Raw genomic sequence first — 18,803 nt, 5'->3', positions numbered from 1 at the left:
TATGTCTGTATGATACAGTGTATAACTGCTACCTATGAACACAACATGTGGACTCTCTTGGTATCGGAAAAGCAACAAGTCATTTTCAAAGTGTGTCATGTCAACACAAATGATTATTTGAACTTGAACATGGAAATATGTTGATATTGTTATTATTATCCGTAAGATAGACTGACTGAAAGGTAGAATTAGTTCACATCTTTAGTTGTATTAGGACTATCCACTATAGTTGACCCAGTTTGTCTATGGTTCACAATGACAGGCCAGAATAACGCCTATATATTTACAGCAAAGACTACCTGCCCTCACTACAGTGTAGACTACCTGCCCTCACTACAGTGTAGACTACCTGCCTTCACTACAGTGTAGACTACCTGCCCTCACTACAGTGTAGACTACCTGCCTTCACTACAGTGTAGACTACCTGCCCTCACTACAGTGTAGACGACCTGCCTTCACTACAGTGAAGACTACCTGCCTTCACTACAGTGTAGACTACCTGCCTTCACTACAGTGTAGACTACCTGCCTTCACTACAGTGTAGACTACCTGCCCTCACTACAGTGTAGACTTCCTGCCTTCACTACAGTGTAGACTTCCTACCTTCACTCCAGTGTAGACTACCTGCCCTCAGAACAGTGTAGACTACCTGCCCTCACTACAGTGTAGACTACCTGCCCTCACTACAGTGTAGACTACCTGCCTTCACTACAGTGTAGACTACCGGCCTTCACTACAGTGTAGACTACCTGCCCTCACTACAGTGTAGACTACCTGCCCTCTCAGGACACCAGGGGGAGACAAATGTCCATGAAAAAGAAAAACTCCCCTCCAATCCTGGCCAGAATCTATATGATTCCATATGATATATTCCATATTATATATACCATATTAAATATTTAAGTCATACCATGGCAACAATAATAATCACCTAATGTAGATTCAAGCAAACATAAATAATATGATCATAGTTTGTTTTGAATGGCATCAATATTAACATACCATATTGACATGAATCCACTAAACCTGTAGGCGACTACATTCCTGCCGGTCTACATTCTAGCATCTTTTTGAACGCTTTCCTGAAGCTGTCATCCAGGAAGGCGTAAAGAAAAGGGTTCAGACAAGAGTTGGCGTAGCTGAGGCTGGTGATGAAGTAGGACAACCCGATGAGCAGCGGAGTGGTCCTCAGGTCGGTGGTGAGAGCCACTATGGTGCTGAGGTGAAACCCTGTCCAACAGAACAGACACACCGCTAAGACTATAAACACCATAATAGTTACTTTCTTTTTAGCCTTGTCCAGAGCCTTGGCGTTGGAGTTGAGGCGCATGTTCCGTAGTTTGTACAACATCATGGTGTAGAGAATACATATGGTCGACACAGGGATGGCGAAGCCGAGGATCAAGGTGTATATCCGGCTCGCCTTGAACCACAAACTCTCTGGGCTTGGGAAGCTGAGAACGCAGCTTTTCCGTTCCAAGTCATCGGGACTGATATAGACCCCGGCGAATACAGTGAACGGCATCACGATGAGAATCACGAGGATCCAGACGCACAGGCTCACTATCTTGGCCGCGCGGTACGTGCGGTATGGCATACGCTTTGAACGCACCGTCGCCAGGACGACCAGATAACGGTCCACACTCATGACCGTCAGGAAGTAGATACTGGAGAAGATGTTATAGTGGTCTATGCTCAGGATGATCTTACACAGCACCTCTCCTAAGGGCCAGTAGTGGAGCAGATGCTCGGCGATGTTGATGGGTAGGACCAAGGTAAACAGGTCGTCGGCTATCGCCAAGTTTAGGATAAACATATTGGTCACGGTCTTCATTTTGGGCGCTTTGAGGATAACGTAAATAACGGCCGTGTTCCCCGTTAACCCCACGGCGCATATTACCGAATATATCACAGGCAGGACTACATAGAGGTCCGCGTAAAAGTAGAACTCTGATTGGGGAGTGCAGTTCAGATCTGTCCGGTTAGTCGCGCTCAGATAATAATAGTCCGTGGATTCGTTACACACCACCGGAAATACCCTGCGGGTGTTCGAGATAGATATATTCTCCATCTTCTAAGTCTTCTAATGTATTATTGCACGTAAGAATAGAGGAAAGCACGTCGTTCAGGATGCATGTTTGTTTAGAGGTAAAACAAGCAGTGGTGAAGTGTCATGTTGGCTCTTGTGTAGGTCGCCTCTGTCTGATTTTACGCATGCATTCCGCATCACGAAATCTATGGAGAGCAGAAATATTGAATACAAAATGAAAAGCAGTACATCACAACAAACCTCTTCTGCTGTTAATAGTTTATTCACAACACATTATATCCTAATTTAACCCTCATTTATCATAATGGATTGGAGAAACACAACACCCACCTACACGAATATATCCACTTGGGCACAGACGTCAATTCAACGTATATTACCAGCCAGCTCCACGTTGGTTGAAAGTAATTTAATTGAAGAAAAAAAAAGATGTGGAAGCAACGTTGATTTAACCAGCGTGCGCCCGGTGGTGACGCACTGTTATTCGAATTATAACCTGTAATAGGAGCACAATTATAAATATTATTTTAAACAGAGTGCAGAAATACATTTTCAACAATAATAATATTTCATTTTTTTCATTTTTTTTGTTTTCCCCCGCCCATACACATATAATATTTCGTGCGCAAACATGTTTGTGCCATGTACTAAAATACACAATCAAAAGTAACAAAAACAAAAGCTAATTTAGGGACTTTACCGTGCTCGATGGAGGCTCGCTCCTTTTCCTTTCTGTCTTCTGTGCGGGCGGTGAGCAGCAGCAGCAGCAGCAGCGAACTGGAGATGTCCACGTCCCAACCAGTTGGACCGGAGGGAAACACCGGACCGGGTGACGTCAGTCCACAGCACAGCGCGCAGTGAGACACGAAGGCACTCAGCTTGCTGTAGGTACCCAGAAGTGTTGCTATACTTCCTGTCCTGTACTGAGGAAAAGCCAAGTGGTGATATTACTCCTCCGCATAGACACTTTGTGTATTTATTGTAAGGCTTAACTGTTGGCGTATTGCTGTGTGGTATGGCTGCTATGAGTGACAACCTTTTTCTCCTGTATGGATGGAGATCCTACAAGTTGTTATTGCTCCTGGACTCTAAGTGTATGTGGGCAATATAATATTACCTTGATTGACTTGCTGTAAGGCTTGGTGTTGTTACAGTGTGAACATTACAGGTGTCTATGAAGGGAACATTACAGTGGTATATGATGGGAACATTACAGTGGTCTATGATGGGAACATTTAGTGGTCTATGATGGGAACATTACAGTGGTCTATAATGGGAACATTACAGTGGTCTATGATGGGAACATTACAGTGGTCTATGATGGGAACATTTAGTGGTCTATGATGGGAACATTACAGTGGTCAATGATAGAAACATTGCAGTGGTCTATGATGGGAACATTACAGTGGTCTATGATGGGAACATTACAGTGGTCTATGATGGGTATATTATGGTGGTCTATGATGGGAACATTACAGTGGTCTGTTGTCTATGATGGGAAACATTACGCTGGTCTGTGATGAGAACATTACAATGGTGTGATGCACGTCGTAGAGAGGAGACCAAGGTGCAGCATGGTATGTGCTCATGATTAGTATTTATTATAACTCAGAACACTAAATCAAAACAACAAACAAAGGAAAACGAACATCACGTTCTGCAGGCTTTACTGAGCTGTACAAAAACAAGATCCCACAACTGAAGGAGGGAAAAGGGCTGCCTAAGTATGATTCCCAATCAGAGACAACGATAGACAGCTGCCTCTGATTAGGAACCATACTCGGCCAAACACAAAGAAATACAAAACATAGAATGCCCACCCCATGTCACACCCTGACCTAACCAAACAGAGAAAAACGTCTCTCTCAGATCAGGGCATGACAAATGGTCTATGATGGGAACAATACAGTGGTCTATGATGGGAACATTACAGTGGTCTATGATGGGAACATTACAGTGGTCTATGATGGGAACAATACAGTGGTCTATGATGGGAACATTACAGTGGTCTATGATGGGAACATTACAGTGGTCTATGATGGGAACATTACAGTGGTCTATGATGGGAACATTACTGTAGTCTATGATGGGAACATTACAGTCGTCTATGATGGGAACATTACAGTCGTCTATGATGGGAACATTACAGTGGTCTATGATGGGAACATTTCAGTTGTCTATGATGGGAACATTACAGTGGTCTATGATGGGAACATTACAGTGGTCTGTGATGGGAACATTACAGTGGTCTAAGATGGGAACATTACAGTGGTCTGTGATGGGGACATTACAGTGGTCTGTGATGGGAACATTACAGTGGTCTGTGATGGGAACATTACAGTGGTCTATGATGGGAACATTACGGTGGTCTATGATGGGAGGAAACTTTTCATAACCACTCTGTAATATAGACTTATACATTATTTACATCTGTTAGTCACAGCACATGGCCTCAGACCTCTGGTGTTTCTGAGTTAGGGTGGTCTCTGTTTGGCTTGGTTGAAACATAGTTCATTCTAGGCTATTGCTCAGTGGGCTAACACACAGTCTTTTAGGATTTAGCGCAGAGGGTTAACACAGTCTTGTGGGTCACAGATGAACCAGAGCCACTTGGGTGGTCAGACCCTCAAACATTGATCATTCTAATCATGTGAGATGCTTCATGTGAATTCCGGGCTCTCTCTCTTTCTCTCAATTTATGTCAAGCAAAGTTTGAGCCGCATAGAAACTTTCTTAGTGAAGTTTTACCTTCTTTTTCCCCAAAGGTATTTTCATATTTCCCCAGTTCCTAAATATTCCTGTAATGTTTCCGTTCCTCCCTGGCTTTCATCTCCAATCTCCTCCTTTACCTCTGTGACTGTCAACTCAAATCCACTTTTCTACATTATAGTTCACTTTTTCAATTACCTCTTCCTCCTCTCCTCCCCTCATCCCCTCCTCCTCGCTTCCTCCCCTCCTCCCTCTCCTCCTCCCCTCTCATCTAATAGTTTCGTTCTGCATCCATAACGAGGCACACACGTGTAACAGATGGCTAAGTGCTCTGCTACTGCCTTCCTAAGACCTAGAAGTACTGTTACCCAGGATACTGTTACCCAGGATTCTCTTCAGCAATACTGTTACCCAGGATTATTTTCAGCAGTACTGTTACCCAGGATTATCTTCAGCAGTACTGTTACCCAGGATTCTCTTCAGCAGTACTGTTACCCAGGATACTGTTACCCAGGATTCTCTTCAGCAGTACTGTTACCCAGGATACTGTTGCCAGGATATTGTTACCCAGGCTACTGTTACCCAAGATACTGTTAACCAGGACACTATTACCCATGATTCTCTTCAGCAGTACTGTTACCCAGGATACTGTTACCCAGGTTACTGTTACCCAGGATTATCTTCAGCAGTACTGTTATCCAGGGACGTCACTAGAGATTCATGGATAGGGGCGCTAAGCCACTTTTAGGGGGATCTGGGCATACTCCCCCAGGATTTTTTTTTAAAGCCCCCAGAATGTCTTTACATACATGTATTTATAGAGTAACAACGGGTGTAAAATCTAACAAAATAAGGTTATTTTTGGTCAAGGTTGGCGAAAAGTATGCCTGTTTCATAGTTTGTGTTAGACACTGATCTAATATGACTTACTTAAATTCTATCCAAGTAAATAAATTAAAGTCCACTCTGTCCCCATCCATCCAACACCAACAAAAGGCACAAAAATGGCTGTACTATGTAGCCAAAATACATTTTGGATATGATTTTGAGAGACAGCGAGAGAGTGAGAGAGAGAGAGAAATGAGACGACATGCAGGTCATATTATACATTAGAAAACAATTATTTATTTACAGTACATCCCATTTTTCATGTGTCTCGCTAAAGAATATCTCACTACCTTGCATTTCCATCTCCTCCCCTCTCTCCTTCATTCCTTTCTCCAGCACGCAGATAGAGGGGCTGTCAACAGTTTAATTAAACATGTTTTGTTGTGAAAACGTGTTACTATCGATGTTCCTGAACAGATTTCACTAGGTTTCCCAAATTAAGTGCTGGGAAAATGCAGGAACAGGTTTGGAGACGACTTCGGTATGACTGCACTTCAGGAAGAAACTGAAGCAGGACAACACAAGAAATTAATCAAAAGGAAACCGGACACCAATGATTTCCATGTCCAAATTCTGTGAGAGCTTCAGTTTGTTAGGACGTAGACATAGTGTTGTGGTATATACTATAGTAGTGTAGTGGACCATAGTGATGTGGTATTTACTATAATAGTGTAGTGTAGTGGACCATAGTGATGTGGTATTTACTATATTAGTGTAGTGGACCATAGTGTTGTGGTATTTACTATAGTAGTGTAGTGTAGTGGACCATAGTGATGTGGTATTTACTATAGTAGTGTAGTGGACCATAGTGTTGTGGTATTTACTATAGTAGTGTAGTGGACCATAGTGATGTGGTATTTACTATATTAGTGTAGTGGACCATATTGTTGTGGTATTTACTATAGTAGTGTAGTGGACCATAGTGATGTAGTATTTACTATAGTAGTGTAGTGTAGTGGACCATAGTGATGTAGTATTTAGTATAGTAGTGTAGTGGACCATAGTGATGTAGTATTTACTATAGTAGTGTAGTGTAGTGGACCATAGTGTTGTGGTATTTACTATAGTAGTGTAGTTTAGTGGACCATAGTCATGTGGTATTTACTATAGTAGTGTAGTGGACCATAGTGTTGTGGTATTTACTATAGTAGTGTAGTGGACCATAGTGTTGTGGTATTTACTATAGTAGTGTAGTGTAGTGGACCATAGTGATGTAGTATTTACTATAGTAGTATAGTGGACCATAGTGTTGTGGTATTTACTATAGTAGTGTAGTGTAGTGGACCATAGTGGTGTAGTATTTACTATAGTAGTGTAGTGGACCATAGTGATGTAGTATTTACTATAGTAGTGTAGTGGACCATAGTGTTGTAGTATTTACTATAGTAGTGTAGTGTAGTGGACCATAGTGATGTGGTATTTACTATAGTAGTTTAGTGTAGTGGACCATAGTGATGTGGTATTTACTATAGTAGTGTAGTGTAGTGGACCATAGTGATGTAGTATTTACTATAGTAGCGTAGTGTAGTGGACCATAGTGTTGTGGTATTTACTATAGTAGTGTAGTGGACCATAGTGATGTGGTATTTACTATAGTAGTGTAGTGTAGTGGACCATAGTGGTGTAGTATTTACTATAGTAGTGTAGTGTAGTGTACCATAGTGTTGTAGTATTTACTATAATAGTATAGTGTAGTGGACCATAGTGATGTAGTATTTACTATAGTAGTGTAGTGGACCATAGTGATGTGGTATTTACTATAGTAGTGTAGTGGACCATAGTGTTGTGGTATTTACTATAGTAGTGTTGTGTAGTGGACCATTGTGATGTGGTATTTACAATAGTAGTGTAGTGTAGTGGACCATAGTGTTGTGGTATTTACTATAGTAGTGTAGTTTAGTGGACCATAGTGATGTGGTATTTACTATAGTAGTGTAGTGGACCATAGTGATGTAGTATTTACTATAGTAGTGTAGTGTAGTGGACCATAGTGATGTAGTATTTACTATAGTAGTATAGTGGACCATAGTGATGTGGTATTTACTATAGTAGTGTAGTGGACCATAGTGTTGTTGTATTTACTATAGTAGTGTAGTGGACCATAGTGATATGGTATTTACTATAGTAGTGTAGTGTAGTGGACCATAGTGATGTGGTATTTACTATAGTAGTGTAGTGTAGTGGACCATAGTGATGTGGTATTTACTATAGTAGCGTAGTGTAGTGGACCATAGTGTTGTGGTATTTACTATAGTAGTGTAGTGGACCATAGTGATGTGGCATTTACTATAGTAGTGTAGTGTAGTGGACCATAGTGATGTGGTATTTACTATAGTAGTGTAGTGTAGTGGACCATAGTGATGTAGTATTTACTATAGTAGTGTAGTGTAGTGGACCATAGTGTTGTAGTATTTACTATAGTAGTGTAGTGTAGTGGACCATAGTGATGTAGTATTTACTATAGTAGTGTAGTGGACCATAGTGTTGTGGTATTTACTATAGTAGTGTAGTGTAGTGGACCATAGTGTTGTAGTATTTACTATAGTAGTGTAGTGTAGTGGACCATAGTGATGTAGTATTTACTATAGTAGTGTTGTGTAGTGGACCATAGTGATGTGGTATTTACAATAGTAGTGTAGTGTAGTGGACCATAGTGATGTAGTATTTACTATAGTAGTTTAGTGTAGTGGACCATAGCATTGTAGTATTTACTATAGTAGTGTAGTGGACCATAGTGATGTGGTATTTACTATAGTAGTGTAGTGGACCATAGTGTTGTAGTATTTACTATAGTAGTATAGTGGACCATAGTGTTGTTGTATTTACTATAGTAGTGTAGTGGACCATAGTGTTGTGGTATTTACTATAGTAGTGTAGTGGACCATAGTGATGTGGTATTTACTATAGTAGTGTAGTGTAGTGGACCATAGTGGTGTAGTATTTACTATAGTAGTGTAGTGTAGTGTACCATAGTGTTGTAGTATTTACTATAGTAGTATAGTGTAGTGGACCATAGTGATGTAGTATTTACTATAGTAGTGTAGTGGACCATAGTGATGTGGTATTTACTATAGTAGTGTAGTGGACCATAGTGTTGTGGTATTTACTATAGTAGTGTTGTGTAGTGGACCATAGTGATGTAGTATTTACTATAGTAGTGTAGTGGACCATAGTGATGTAGTATTTACTATAGTAGTGTAGTGGACCATAGTGATGTAGTATTTACTATAATAGTATAGTGTAGTGGACCATAGTGATGTAGTATTTACTATAGTAGTGTAGTGGACCATAGTGATGTGGTATTTACTATAGTAGTGTAGTGGACCATAGTGTTGTGGTATTTACTATAGTAGTGTTGTGTAGTGGACCATTGTGATGTGGTATTTACAATAGTAGTGTTGTGTAGTGGACCATAGTGTTGTGGTATTTACTATAGTAGTGTAGTTTAGTGGACCATAGTGATGTGGTATTTACTATAGTAGTGTAGTGGACCATAGTGTTGTGATATTTACTATAGTAGTGTAGTGGACCATAGTGATGTGGTATTTACTATAGTAGTGTAGTGTAGTGGACCATAGTGATGTAGTATTTACTATAGTAGTGTAGTGGACCATAGTGATGTTGTATTTACTATAGTAGTGTAGTGGACCATAGTGTTGTGGTATTTACTATAGTAGTGTAGTGTAGTGGACCATAGTGATGTGGTATTTACTATAGTAGTGTAGTGGACCATAGTGATGTAGTATTTACTATAGTAGAGTAGTGTAGTGTACCATAGTGATGTGGTATTTACTATAGTAGTGTAGTGGACCATAGTGTTGTTGTATTTACTATAGTAGTGTAGTGGACCATAGTGATGTGGTATTTACTATAGTAGCGTAGTGTAGTGGACCATAGTGTTGTGGTATTTACTATAGTAGTGTAGTGGACCATAGTGATGTGGTATTTACTATAGTAGTGTAGTGTAGTGGACCATAGTGATGTGGTATTTACTATAGTAGTGTAGTGTAGTGGACCATAGTGATGTAGTATTTACTATAGTAGTGTAGTGTAGTGGACCATAGTGTTGTAGTATTTACTATAGTAGTGTAGTGTAGTGGACCATAGTGATGTAGTATTTACTATAGTAGTGTAGTGGACCATAGTGTTGTGGTATTTACTATAGTAGTGTAGTGTAGTGGACCATAGTGTTGTAGTATTTACTATAGTAGTGTAGTGTAGTGGACCATAGTGATGTAGTATTTACTATAGTAGTGTTGTGTAGTGGACCATAGTGATGTGGTATTTACAATAGTAGTGTAGTGTAGTGGACCATAGTGATGTAGTATTTACTATAGTAGTTTAGTGTAGTGGACCATAGCATTGTAGTATTTACTATAGTAGTGTAGTGGACCATAGTGATGTGGTATTTACTATAGTAGTGTAGTGGACCATAGTGTTGTAGTATTTACTATAGTAGTATAGTGGACCATAGTGTTGTTGTATTTACTATAGTAGTGTAGTGGACCATAGTGTTGTGGTATTTACTATAGTAGTGTAGTGGACCATAGTGATGTGGTATTTACTATAGTAGTGTAGTGTAGTGGACCATAGTGGTGTAGTATTTACTATAGTAGTGTAGTGTAGTGTACCATAGTGTTGTAGTATTTACTATAGTAGTATAGTGTAGTGGACCATAGTGATGTAGTATTTACTATAGTAGTGTAGTGGACCATAGTGATGTGGTATTTACTATAGTAGTGTAGTGGACCATAGTGATGTAGTATTTACTATAGTAGTTTAGTGTAGTGGACCATAGTGATGTAGTATTTATTATAGTAGTGTAGTGGACCATAGTGATGTATTATTTACTATAGTAGTGTAGTGGACCATAGTGTTGTGGTATTTACTATAGTAGTGTAGTGTAGTGGACCATAGTGATGTAGTATTTACTATAGTAGTGTAGTGGACCATAGTGATGTAGTATTTACTATAGTAGTGTAGTGGACCATAGTGATGTAGTATTTACTATAGTAGTGTTGTGTAGTGGACCATTGTGATGTGGTATTTACAATAGTAGTGTAGTGTAGTGGACCATAGTGATGTAGTATTTACTATAGTAGTTTAGTGTAGTGGACCATAGTGATGTAGTATTTACTATAGTAGTGTAGTGGACCATAGTGATGTGGTATTTACTATAGTAGTGTAGTGTAGTGGACCATAGTGATGTGGTATTTACAATAGTGGTGTAGTGGACCATAGTGATGTGGTATTTACTATAGTAGTGTAGTGTAGTGGACCATAGTGTTGTGGTATTTACTATAGTAGTGTAGTGGACCATAGTGATGTGGTATTTACTATAGTAGTGTAGTGTAGTGGACCATAGTGTTGTAGTATTTACTATAGTAGTGTAGTGTAGTGGACCATAGTGATGTAGTATTTACTATAGTAGTGTTGTGTAGTGGACCATAGTGATGTGGTATTTACAATAGTAGTGTAGTGTAGTGGACCATAGTGATGTAGTATTTACTATAGTAGTTTAGTGTAGTGGACCATAGTGTTGTAGTATTTACTATAGTAGTGTAGTGGACCATAGTGATGTGGTATTTACTATAGTAGTGTAGTGGACCATAGTGTTGTGGTATTTACTATAGTTGTGTAGTGGACCATAGTGTTGTGGTATTTACTATAGTAGTGTAGTGGACCATAGTGATGTGGTATTTACTATAGTAGTGTAGTGTAGTGGACCATAGTGGTGTAGTATTTACTATAGTAGTGTAGTGTAGTGTACCATAGTGTTGTAGTATTTACTATAGTAGTGTAGTGTAGTGGACCATAGTGATGTAGTATTTGCTATAGTAGTGTAGTGTAGTGGACCATAGTGATGTAGTATTTACTATAGTAGTGTAGTGGACCATAGTGATGTGGTATTTACTATAGTAGTGTAGTGGACCATATTGATGTAGTATTTACTATAGTAGTGTAGTGTAGTGGACCATAGTGATGTATTATTTAGTATAGTAGTGTAGTGGACCATAGCGATGTAGTATTTACTATAGTAGTGTAGTGTAGTGGACCATAGTGTTGTGGTATTTACTATAGTAGTGTAGTTTAGTGGACCGTAGTGATGTGGTATTTACTATAGTAGTGTAGTGGACCATAGTGTTGTGGTATTTACTATAGTAGTGTAGTGGACCATAGTGATGTGGTATTTACTATAGTAGTGTAGTGTAGTGGACCATAGTGATGTAGTATTTAGTATAGTAGTATAGTGGACCATAGTGATGTGGTATTTACTATAGTAGTGTAGTGGACCATAGTGTTGTTGTATTTACTATATTAGTGTATTTGACCATAGTGATGTGGTATTTACTATAGTAGTGTAGTGTAGTGGACCATAGTGATGTGGTATTTACTATAGTAGTGTAGTGTAGTGGACCATAGTGATGTAGTATTTACTATAGTAGTGTAGTGTAGTGGACCATAGTGTTGTAGTATTTACTATAGTAGTGTAGTGTAGTGTACCATAGTGATGTAGTATTTACTATAGTAGTGTAGTGGACCATAGTGTTGTGGTATTTACTATAGTAGTGTAGTGTAGTGGACCATAGTGTTGTAGTATTTACTATAGTAGTGTAGTGTAGTGGACCATAGTGATGTAGTATTTACTATAGTAGTGTTGTGTAGTGGACCATAGTGATGTGGTATTTACAATAGTAGTGTAGTGTAGTGGACCATAGTGATGTAGTATTTACTATAGTAGTTTAGTGTAGTGGACCATAGTATTGTAGTATTTACTATAGTAGTTTAGTGGACCATAGTGATGTGGTATTTACTATAGTAGTGTAGTGGACCATAGTGTTGTAGTATTTACTATAGTAGTATAGTGGACCATAGTGTTGTGGTATTTACTATAGTAGTGTAGTGGACCATAGTGTTGTGGTATTTACTATAGTAGTGTAGTGTAGTGGACCATAGTGATGTAGCATTTACTATAGTAGTGTAGTGGACCATAGTGATGTAGTATTTACTATAGTAGTGTAGTGGACCATAGTGATGTAGTATTTACTATAGTAGTGTTGTGTAGTGGACCATTGTGATGTGGTATTTACAATAGTAGTGTAGTGTAGTGGACCATAGTGATGTAGTATTTACTATAGTAGTTTAGTGTAGTGGACCATAGTGATGTAGTATTTACTATAGTAGTGTAGTGGACCATAGTGATGTGGTATTTACTATAGTAGTGTAGTGTAGTGGACCATAGTGATGTGGTATTTACAATAGTGGTGTAGTGGACCATAGTGATGTGGTATTTACTATAGTAGTGTAGTGTAGTGGACCATAGTGTTGTGGTATTTACTATAGTAGTGTAGTGGACCATAGTGATGTGGTATTTACTATAGTAGTGTAGTGTAGTGGACCATAGTGTTGTAGTATTTACTATAGTAGTGTAGTGTAGTGGACCATAGTGATGTAGTATTTACTATAGTAGTGTTGTGTAGTGGACCATAGTGATGTGGTATTTACAATAGTAGTGTAGTGTAGTGGACCATAGTGATGTAGTATTTACTATAGTAGTTTAGTGTAGTGGACCATAGTGTTGTAGTATTTACTATAGTAGTGTAGTGGACCATAGTGATGTGGTATTTACTATAGTAGTGTAGTGGACCATAGTGTTGTGGTATTTACTATAGTTGTGTAGTGGACCATAGTGTTGTGGTATTTACTATAGTAGTGTAGTGGACCATAGTGATGTGGTATTTACTATAGTAGTGTAGTGTAGTGGACCATAGTGGTGTAGTATTTACTATAGTAGTGTAGTGTAGTGTACCATAGTGTTGTAGTATTTACTATAGTAGTGTAGTGTAGTGGACCATAGTGATGTAGTATTTGCTATAGTAGTGTAGTGTAGTGGACCATAGTGATGTAGTATTTACTATAGTAGTGTAGTGGACCATAGTGATGTGGTATTTACTATAGTAGTGTAGTGGACCATATTGATGTAGTATTTACTATAGTAGTGTAGTGTAGTGGACCATAGTGATGTATTATTTAGTATAGTAGTGTAGTGGACCATAGCGATGTAGTATTTACTATAGTAGTGTAGTGTAGTGGACCATAGTGTTGTGGTATTTACTATAGTAGTGTAGTTTAGTGGACCGTAGTGATGTGGTATTTACTATAGTAGTGTAGTGGACCATAGTGTTGTGGTATTTACTATAGTAGTGTAGTGGACCATAGTGATGTGGTATTTACTATAGTAGTGTAGTGTAGTGGACCATAGTGATGTAGTATTTAGTATAGTAGTATAGTGGACCATAGTGATGTGGTATTTACTATAGTAGTGTAGTGGACCATAGTGTTGTTGTATTTACTATATTAGTGTATTTGACCATAGTGATGTGGTATTTACTATAGTAGTGTAGTGTAGTGGACCATAGTGATGTGGTATTTACTATAGTAGTGTAGTGTAGTGGACCATAGTGATGTAGTATTTACTATAGTAGTGTAGTGTAGTGGACCATAGTGTTGTAGTATTTACTATAGTAGTGTAGTGTAGTGGACCATAGTGATGTAGTATTTACTATAGTAGTGTAGTGGACCATAGTGTTGTGGTATTTACTATAGTAGTGTAGTGTAGTGGACCATAGTGTTGTAGTATTTACTATAGTAGTGTAGTGTAGTGGACCATAGTGATGTAGTATTTACTATAGTAGTGTTGTGTAGTGGACCATAGTGATGTGGTATTTACAATAGTAGTGTAGTGTAGTGGACCATAGTGATGTAGTATTTACTATAGTAGTTTAGTGTAGTGGACCATAGTATTGTAGTATTTACTATAGTAGTTTAGTGGACCATAGTGATGTGGTATTTACTATAGTAGTGTAGTGGACCATAGTGTTGTAGTATTTACTATAGTAGTATAGTGGACCATAGTGTTGTGGTATTTACTATAGTAGTGTAGTGGACCATAGTGTTGTGGTATTTACTATAGTAGTGTAGTGGACCATAGTGATGTGGTATTTACTATAGTAGTGTAGTGTAGTGGACCATAGTGGTGTAGTATTTACTATAGTAGTGTAGTGTAGTGTACCATAGTGTTGTAGTATTTACTATATTAGTGTAGTGTAGTGGACCATAGTGATGTAGTATTTACTATAGTAGTGTAGTGGACCATAGTGATGTGGTATTTACTATAGTAGTGTAGTGGACCATAGTGATGTAGTATTTACTATAGTAGTGTAGTGGACCATAGTGTTGTGGTATTTACTATAGTAGTGTAGTGTAGTGGACCATAGTGTTGTAGTATTTACTATAGTAGTGTAGTGTAGTGGACCATAGTGATGTAGTATTTACTATAGTAGTGTTGTGTAGTGGACCATAGTGATGTGGTATTTACAATAGTAGTGTAGTGTAGTGGACCATGGTGATGTAGTATTTACTATAGTAGTTTAGTGTAGTGGACCATAGTGATGTGGTATTTACTATAGTAGTGTAGTGTAGTGGACCATAGTGATGTGGTATTTACAATAGTGGTGTAGTGGACCATAGTGATGTGGTATTTACTATAGTAGTGTAGTGTAGTGGACCATAGTGATGTGCTATTTACAATAGTGGTGTAGTGGACCATAGTGATGTGGTATTTACTATAGTAGTGTAGTGTAGTGGACCATAGTGTTGTAGTATTTACTATAGTAGTGTAGTGTAGTGGACCATAGTGATGTAGTATTTACTATAGTAGTGTAGTGTAGTGGACCATAGTGATGTAGTATTTACTATAGTAGTGTAGTGGACCATAGTGATGTGGTATTTACTATAGTAGTGTAGTGGACCATATTGATGTAGTATTTACTATAGTAGTGTAGTGTAGTGGACCATAGTGATGTAGTATTTAGTATAGAAGTGTAGTGGACCATAGCGATGTAGTATTTACTATAGTAGTGTAGTGTAGTGGACCATAGTGTTGTGGTATTTACTATAGTAGTGTTGTTTAGTGGACCATAGTGATGTGGTATTTACTATAGTAGTGTAGTGGACCATAGTGTTGTGGTATTTACTATAGTAGTGTAGTGGACCATAGTGATGTGGTATTTACTATAGTAGTGTAGTGTAGTGGACCATAGTGATGTAGTATTTACTATAGTAGTATAGTGGACCGTAGTGATGTGCTATTTACTATAGTAGTGTAGTGGACCATAGTGTTGTTGTATTTACTATAGTAGTGTAGTGGACCATAGTGATGTGGTATTTACTATAGTAGTGTAGTGTAGTGGACCATAGTGATGTGGTATTTACTATAGTAGTGTAGTGTAGTGGACCATAGTGATGTAGTATTTACTATAGTAGTGTAGTGTAGTGGACCATAGTGTTGTAGTATTTACTATAGTAGTGTAGTGTAGTGGACCATAGTGATGTAGTATTTACTATAGTAGTGTAGTGGACCATAGTGTTGTGGTATTTACTATAGTAGTGTAGTGTAGTGGACCATAGTGTTGTAGTATTTACTATAGTAGTGTAGTGTAGTGGACCATAGTTATGTAGTATTTACTATAGTAGTGTTGTGTAGTGGACCATAGTGATGTGGTATTTACAATAGTAGTGTAGTGTAGTGGACCATAGTGATGTAGTATTTACTATAGTAGTTTAGTGTAGTGGACCATAGTATTGTAGTATTTACTATAGTAGTTTAGTGGACCATAGTGATGTGGTATTTACTATAGTAGTGTAGTGGACCATAGTGTTGTAGTATTTACTATAGTAGTATAGTGGACCATAGTGTTGTGGTATTTACTATAGTAGTGTAGTGGACCATAGTGTTGTGGTATTTACTATAGTAGTGTAGTGGACCATAGTGATGTGATATTTACTATAGTAGTGTAGTGTAGTGGACCATAGTGGTGTAGTATTTACTATAGTAGTGTAGTGTAGTGTACCATAGTGTTGTAGTATTTACTATAGTAGTGTAGTGTAGTGGACCATAGTGATGTAGTATTTACTATAGTAGTGTAGTGGACCATAGTGATGTGGTATTTACTATAGTAGTGTAGTGGACCATAGTGATGTAGTATTTACTATAGTAGTGTAGTGGACCATAGTGTTGTGGTATTTACTATAGTAGAGTAGTGTAGTGGACCATAGTGTTGTAGTATTTACTATAGTAGTGTAGTGTAGTGGACCATAGTGATGTGGTATTTACAATAGTAGTGTAGTGTAGTGGACCATGGTGATGTAGTATTTACTATAGTAGTTTAGTGTAGTGGACCATAGTGATGTAGTATTTACTATAGTAGTGTAGTGGACCATAGTGATGTGGTATTTACTATAGTAGTGTAGTGTAGTGGACCATAGTGATGTGGTATTTACAATAGTGGTGTAGTGGACCATAGTGATGTGGTATTTACTATAGTAGTGTAGTGTAGTGGACCATAGTGTTGTGGTATTTACTATAGTAGTGTAGTGGACCATAGTGATGTGGTATTTACTATAGTAGTGTAGTGTAGTGGACCATAGTGATGTAGTATTTACTATAGTAGAGTAGTGTAGTGGACCATAGTGATGTGGTATTTACTATAGTAGTGTAGTAGACCATAGTGATGTGGTATTTACTATAGTAGTGTACTGGACCATAGTGTTGTGGTATTTACTATAGTAGTGTAGTGTAGTGGACCATAGTGATGTAGTATTTACTATAGTAGTGTAGTGTAGTGGACCATAGTGTTGTAGTATTTACTATAGTAGTGTAGTGGACCATAGTGATGTGGTATTTACTATAGTAGTGTAATGTAGTGGACCATAGTGTTGTGGTATTTACGATAGTAGTGTAGTGGACCATAGTGATGTGGTATTTACTATAGTAGTGTAGTAGACCATAGTGATGTGGTATTTAATATAGTAGTGTAGTGTAGTGGACCATAGTGATGTAGTATTTACTATAGTAGTGTAGTGTAGTGGACCATAGTGATGTGGTATTTACTTTAGTAGTGTAGTGTAGTGGACCATAGTGATGTGGTATTTACAATAGTAGTGTAGTGTAGTGGACCATAGTTATGTAGTATTTACTATAGTAGTGTAGTGTAGTGGACCATAGTGATGTGGTATTTACTATAGTACATGTTATTGTACATGTGTTTTTGTATGTTGTATAACTGCTTTGCTTTATCTTGGCCAGGTCGCAATTGTAAATGAGAACTTGTTCTCAACTTGCCTACCTGGTTAAATAAAGGTGAAATAAATAAAATAAATAAATAGTAGTGTAGTGTAGTGGACCATAGTGATGTGGTATTTACTATAGTAGTGTTGTGTAGTGTAGTGGACCATAGTGATGTAGTATTTACTATAGTAGTGTAGTGTAGTGGACCATAGTGATGTGTTATTTACTATAGTAGTGTAGTGTAGTGGACCATAGTGATGTAGTATTTACTATAGTAGTATAGTGGACCATAGTGATGTAGTATTTACTATAGTAGAGTAGTGTAGTGGACCATAGTGATGTGGTATTTACTATAGTAGTGTAGTGTAGTGGACCATAGTGATGTAGTTTTTACTATAGTAGTGTAGTGTAGTTGACCATAGTGATGTAGTATTTACTATAGTAGTGTAGTGGACCATAGTGATGTAGTATTTACTATAGTAGTGGACCATAGTGATGTGGTATTTACTATAGTAGAGTAGTGTAGTGGACCATAGTGATGTGGTATTTACTATAGTAGTGTAGTGTAGTGGACCATAGTGATGTAGTATTTACTATAGTAGTGTAGTGTAGTGGACCATAGTGATGTGGTATTTACTTTAGTAGTGTAGTGTAGTGGACCATAGTGATGTGGTATTTACAATAGTAGTGTAGTGTAGTGGACCATAGTTATGTAGTATTTACTATAGTAGTGTAGTGTAGTGGACCATAGTGATGTGGTATTTACTATAGTACATGTTATTGTACATGTGTTTTTGTATGTTGTATAACTGCTTTGCTTTATCTTGGCCAGGTCGCAATTGTAAATGAGAACTTGTTCTCAACTTGCCTACCTGGTTAAATAAAGGTGAAATAAATAAAATAAATAAATAGTAGTGTAGTGTAGTGGACCATAGTGATGTGGTATTTACTATAGTAGTGTTGTGTAGTGTAGTGGACCATAGTGATGTAGTATTTACTATAGTAGTGTAGTGTAGTGGACCATAG

The 18,803-nt window shown here is 38.0% G+C and overlaps 1 protein-coding gene across 1 annotated transcript; it reads right to left on the bottom strand.

Moving 5' to 3' along the window:
- LOC106566359 (neuropeptides B/W receptor type 2-like) lies at window positions 1-2,536 on the bottom strand. The gene has a single exon (XM_082959697.1). It carries the CDS (start codon window positions 2,069-2,071, stop codon window positions 1,037-1,039), a length of 1,035 nt encoding a protein of 344 aa, XP_082815823.1. The 5' UTR covers window positions 2,072-2,536; the 3' UTR covers window positions 1-1,036.
- Between the last annotated feature and the right edge of the window lie 16,267 nt (window positions 2,537-18,803).

The sequence above is a fragment of the Salmo salar genome, chromosome 13, assembly GCF_965601325.2.
Source record: "Salmo salar chromosome 13, fSalSal1, whole genome shotgun sequence".
NCBI classification, from domain to species: Eukaryota; Metazoa; Chordata; class Actinopteri; order Salmoniformes; family Salmonidae; genus Salmo; species Salmo salar.
Note: the sequence above shows the minus strand (reverse complement) of the source record. Positions and strands in the feature narration are given on the sequence as shown.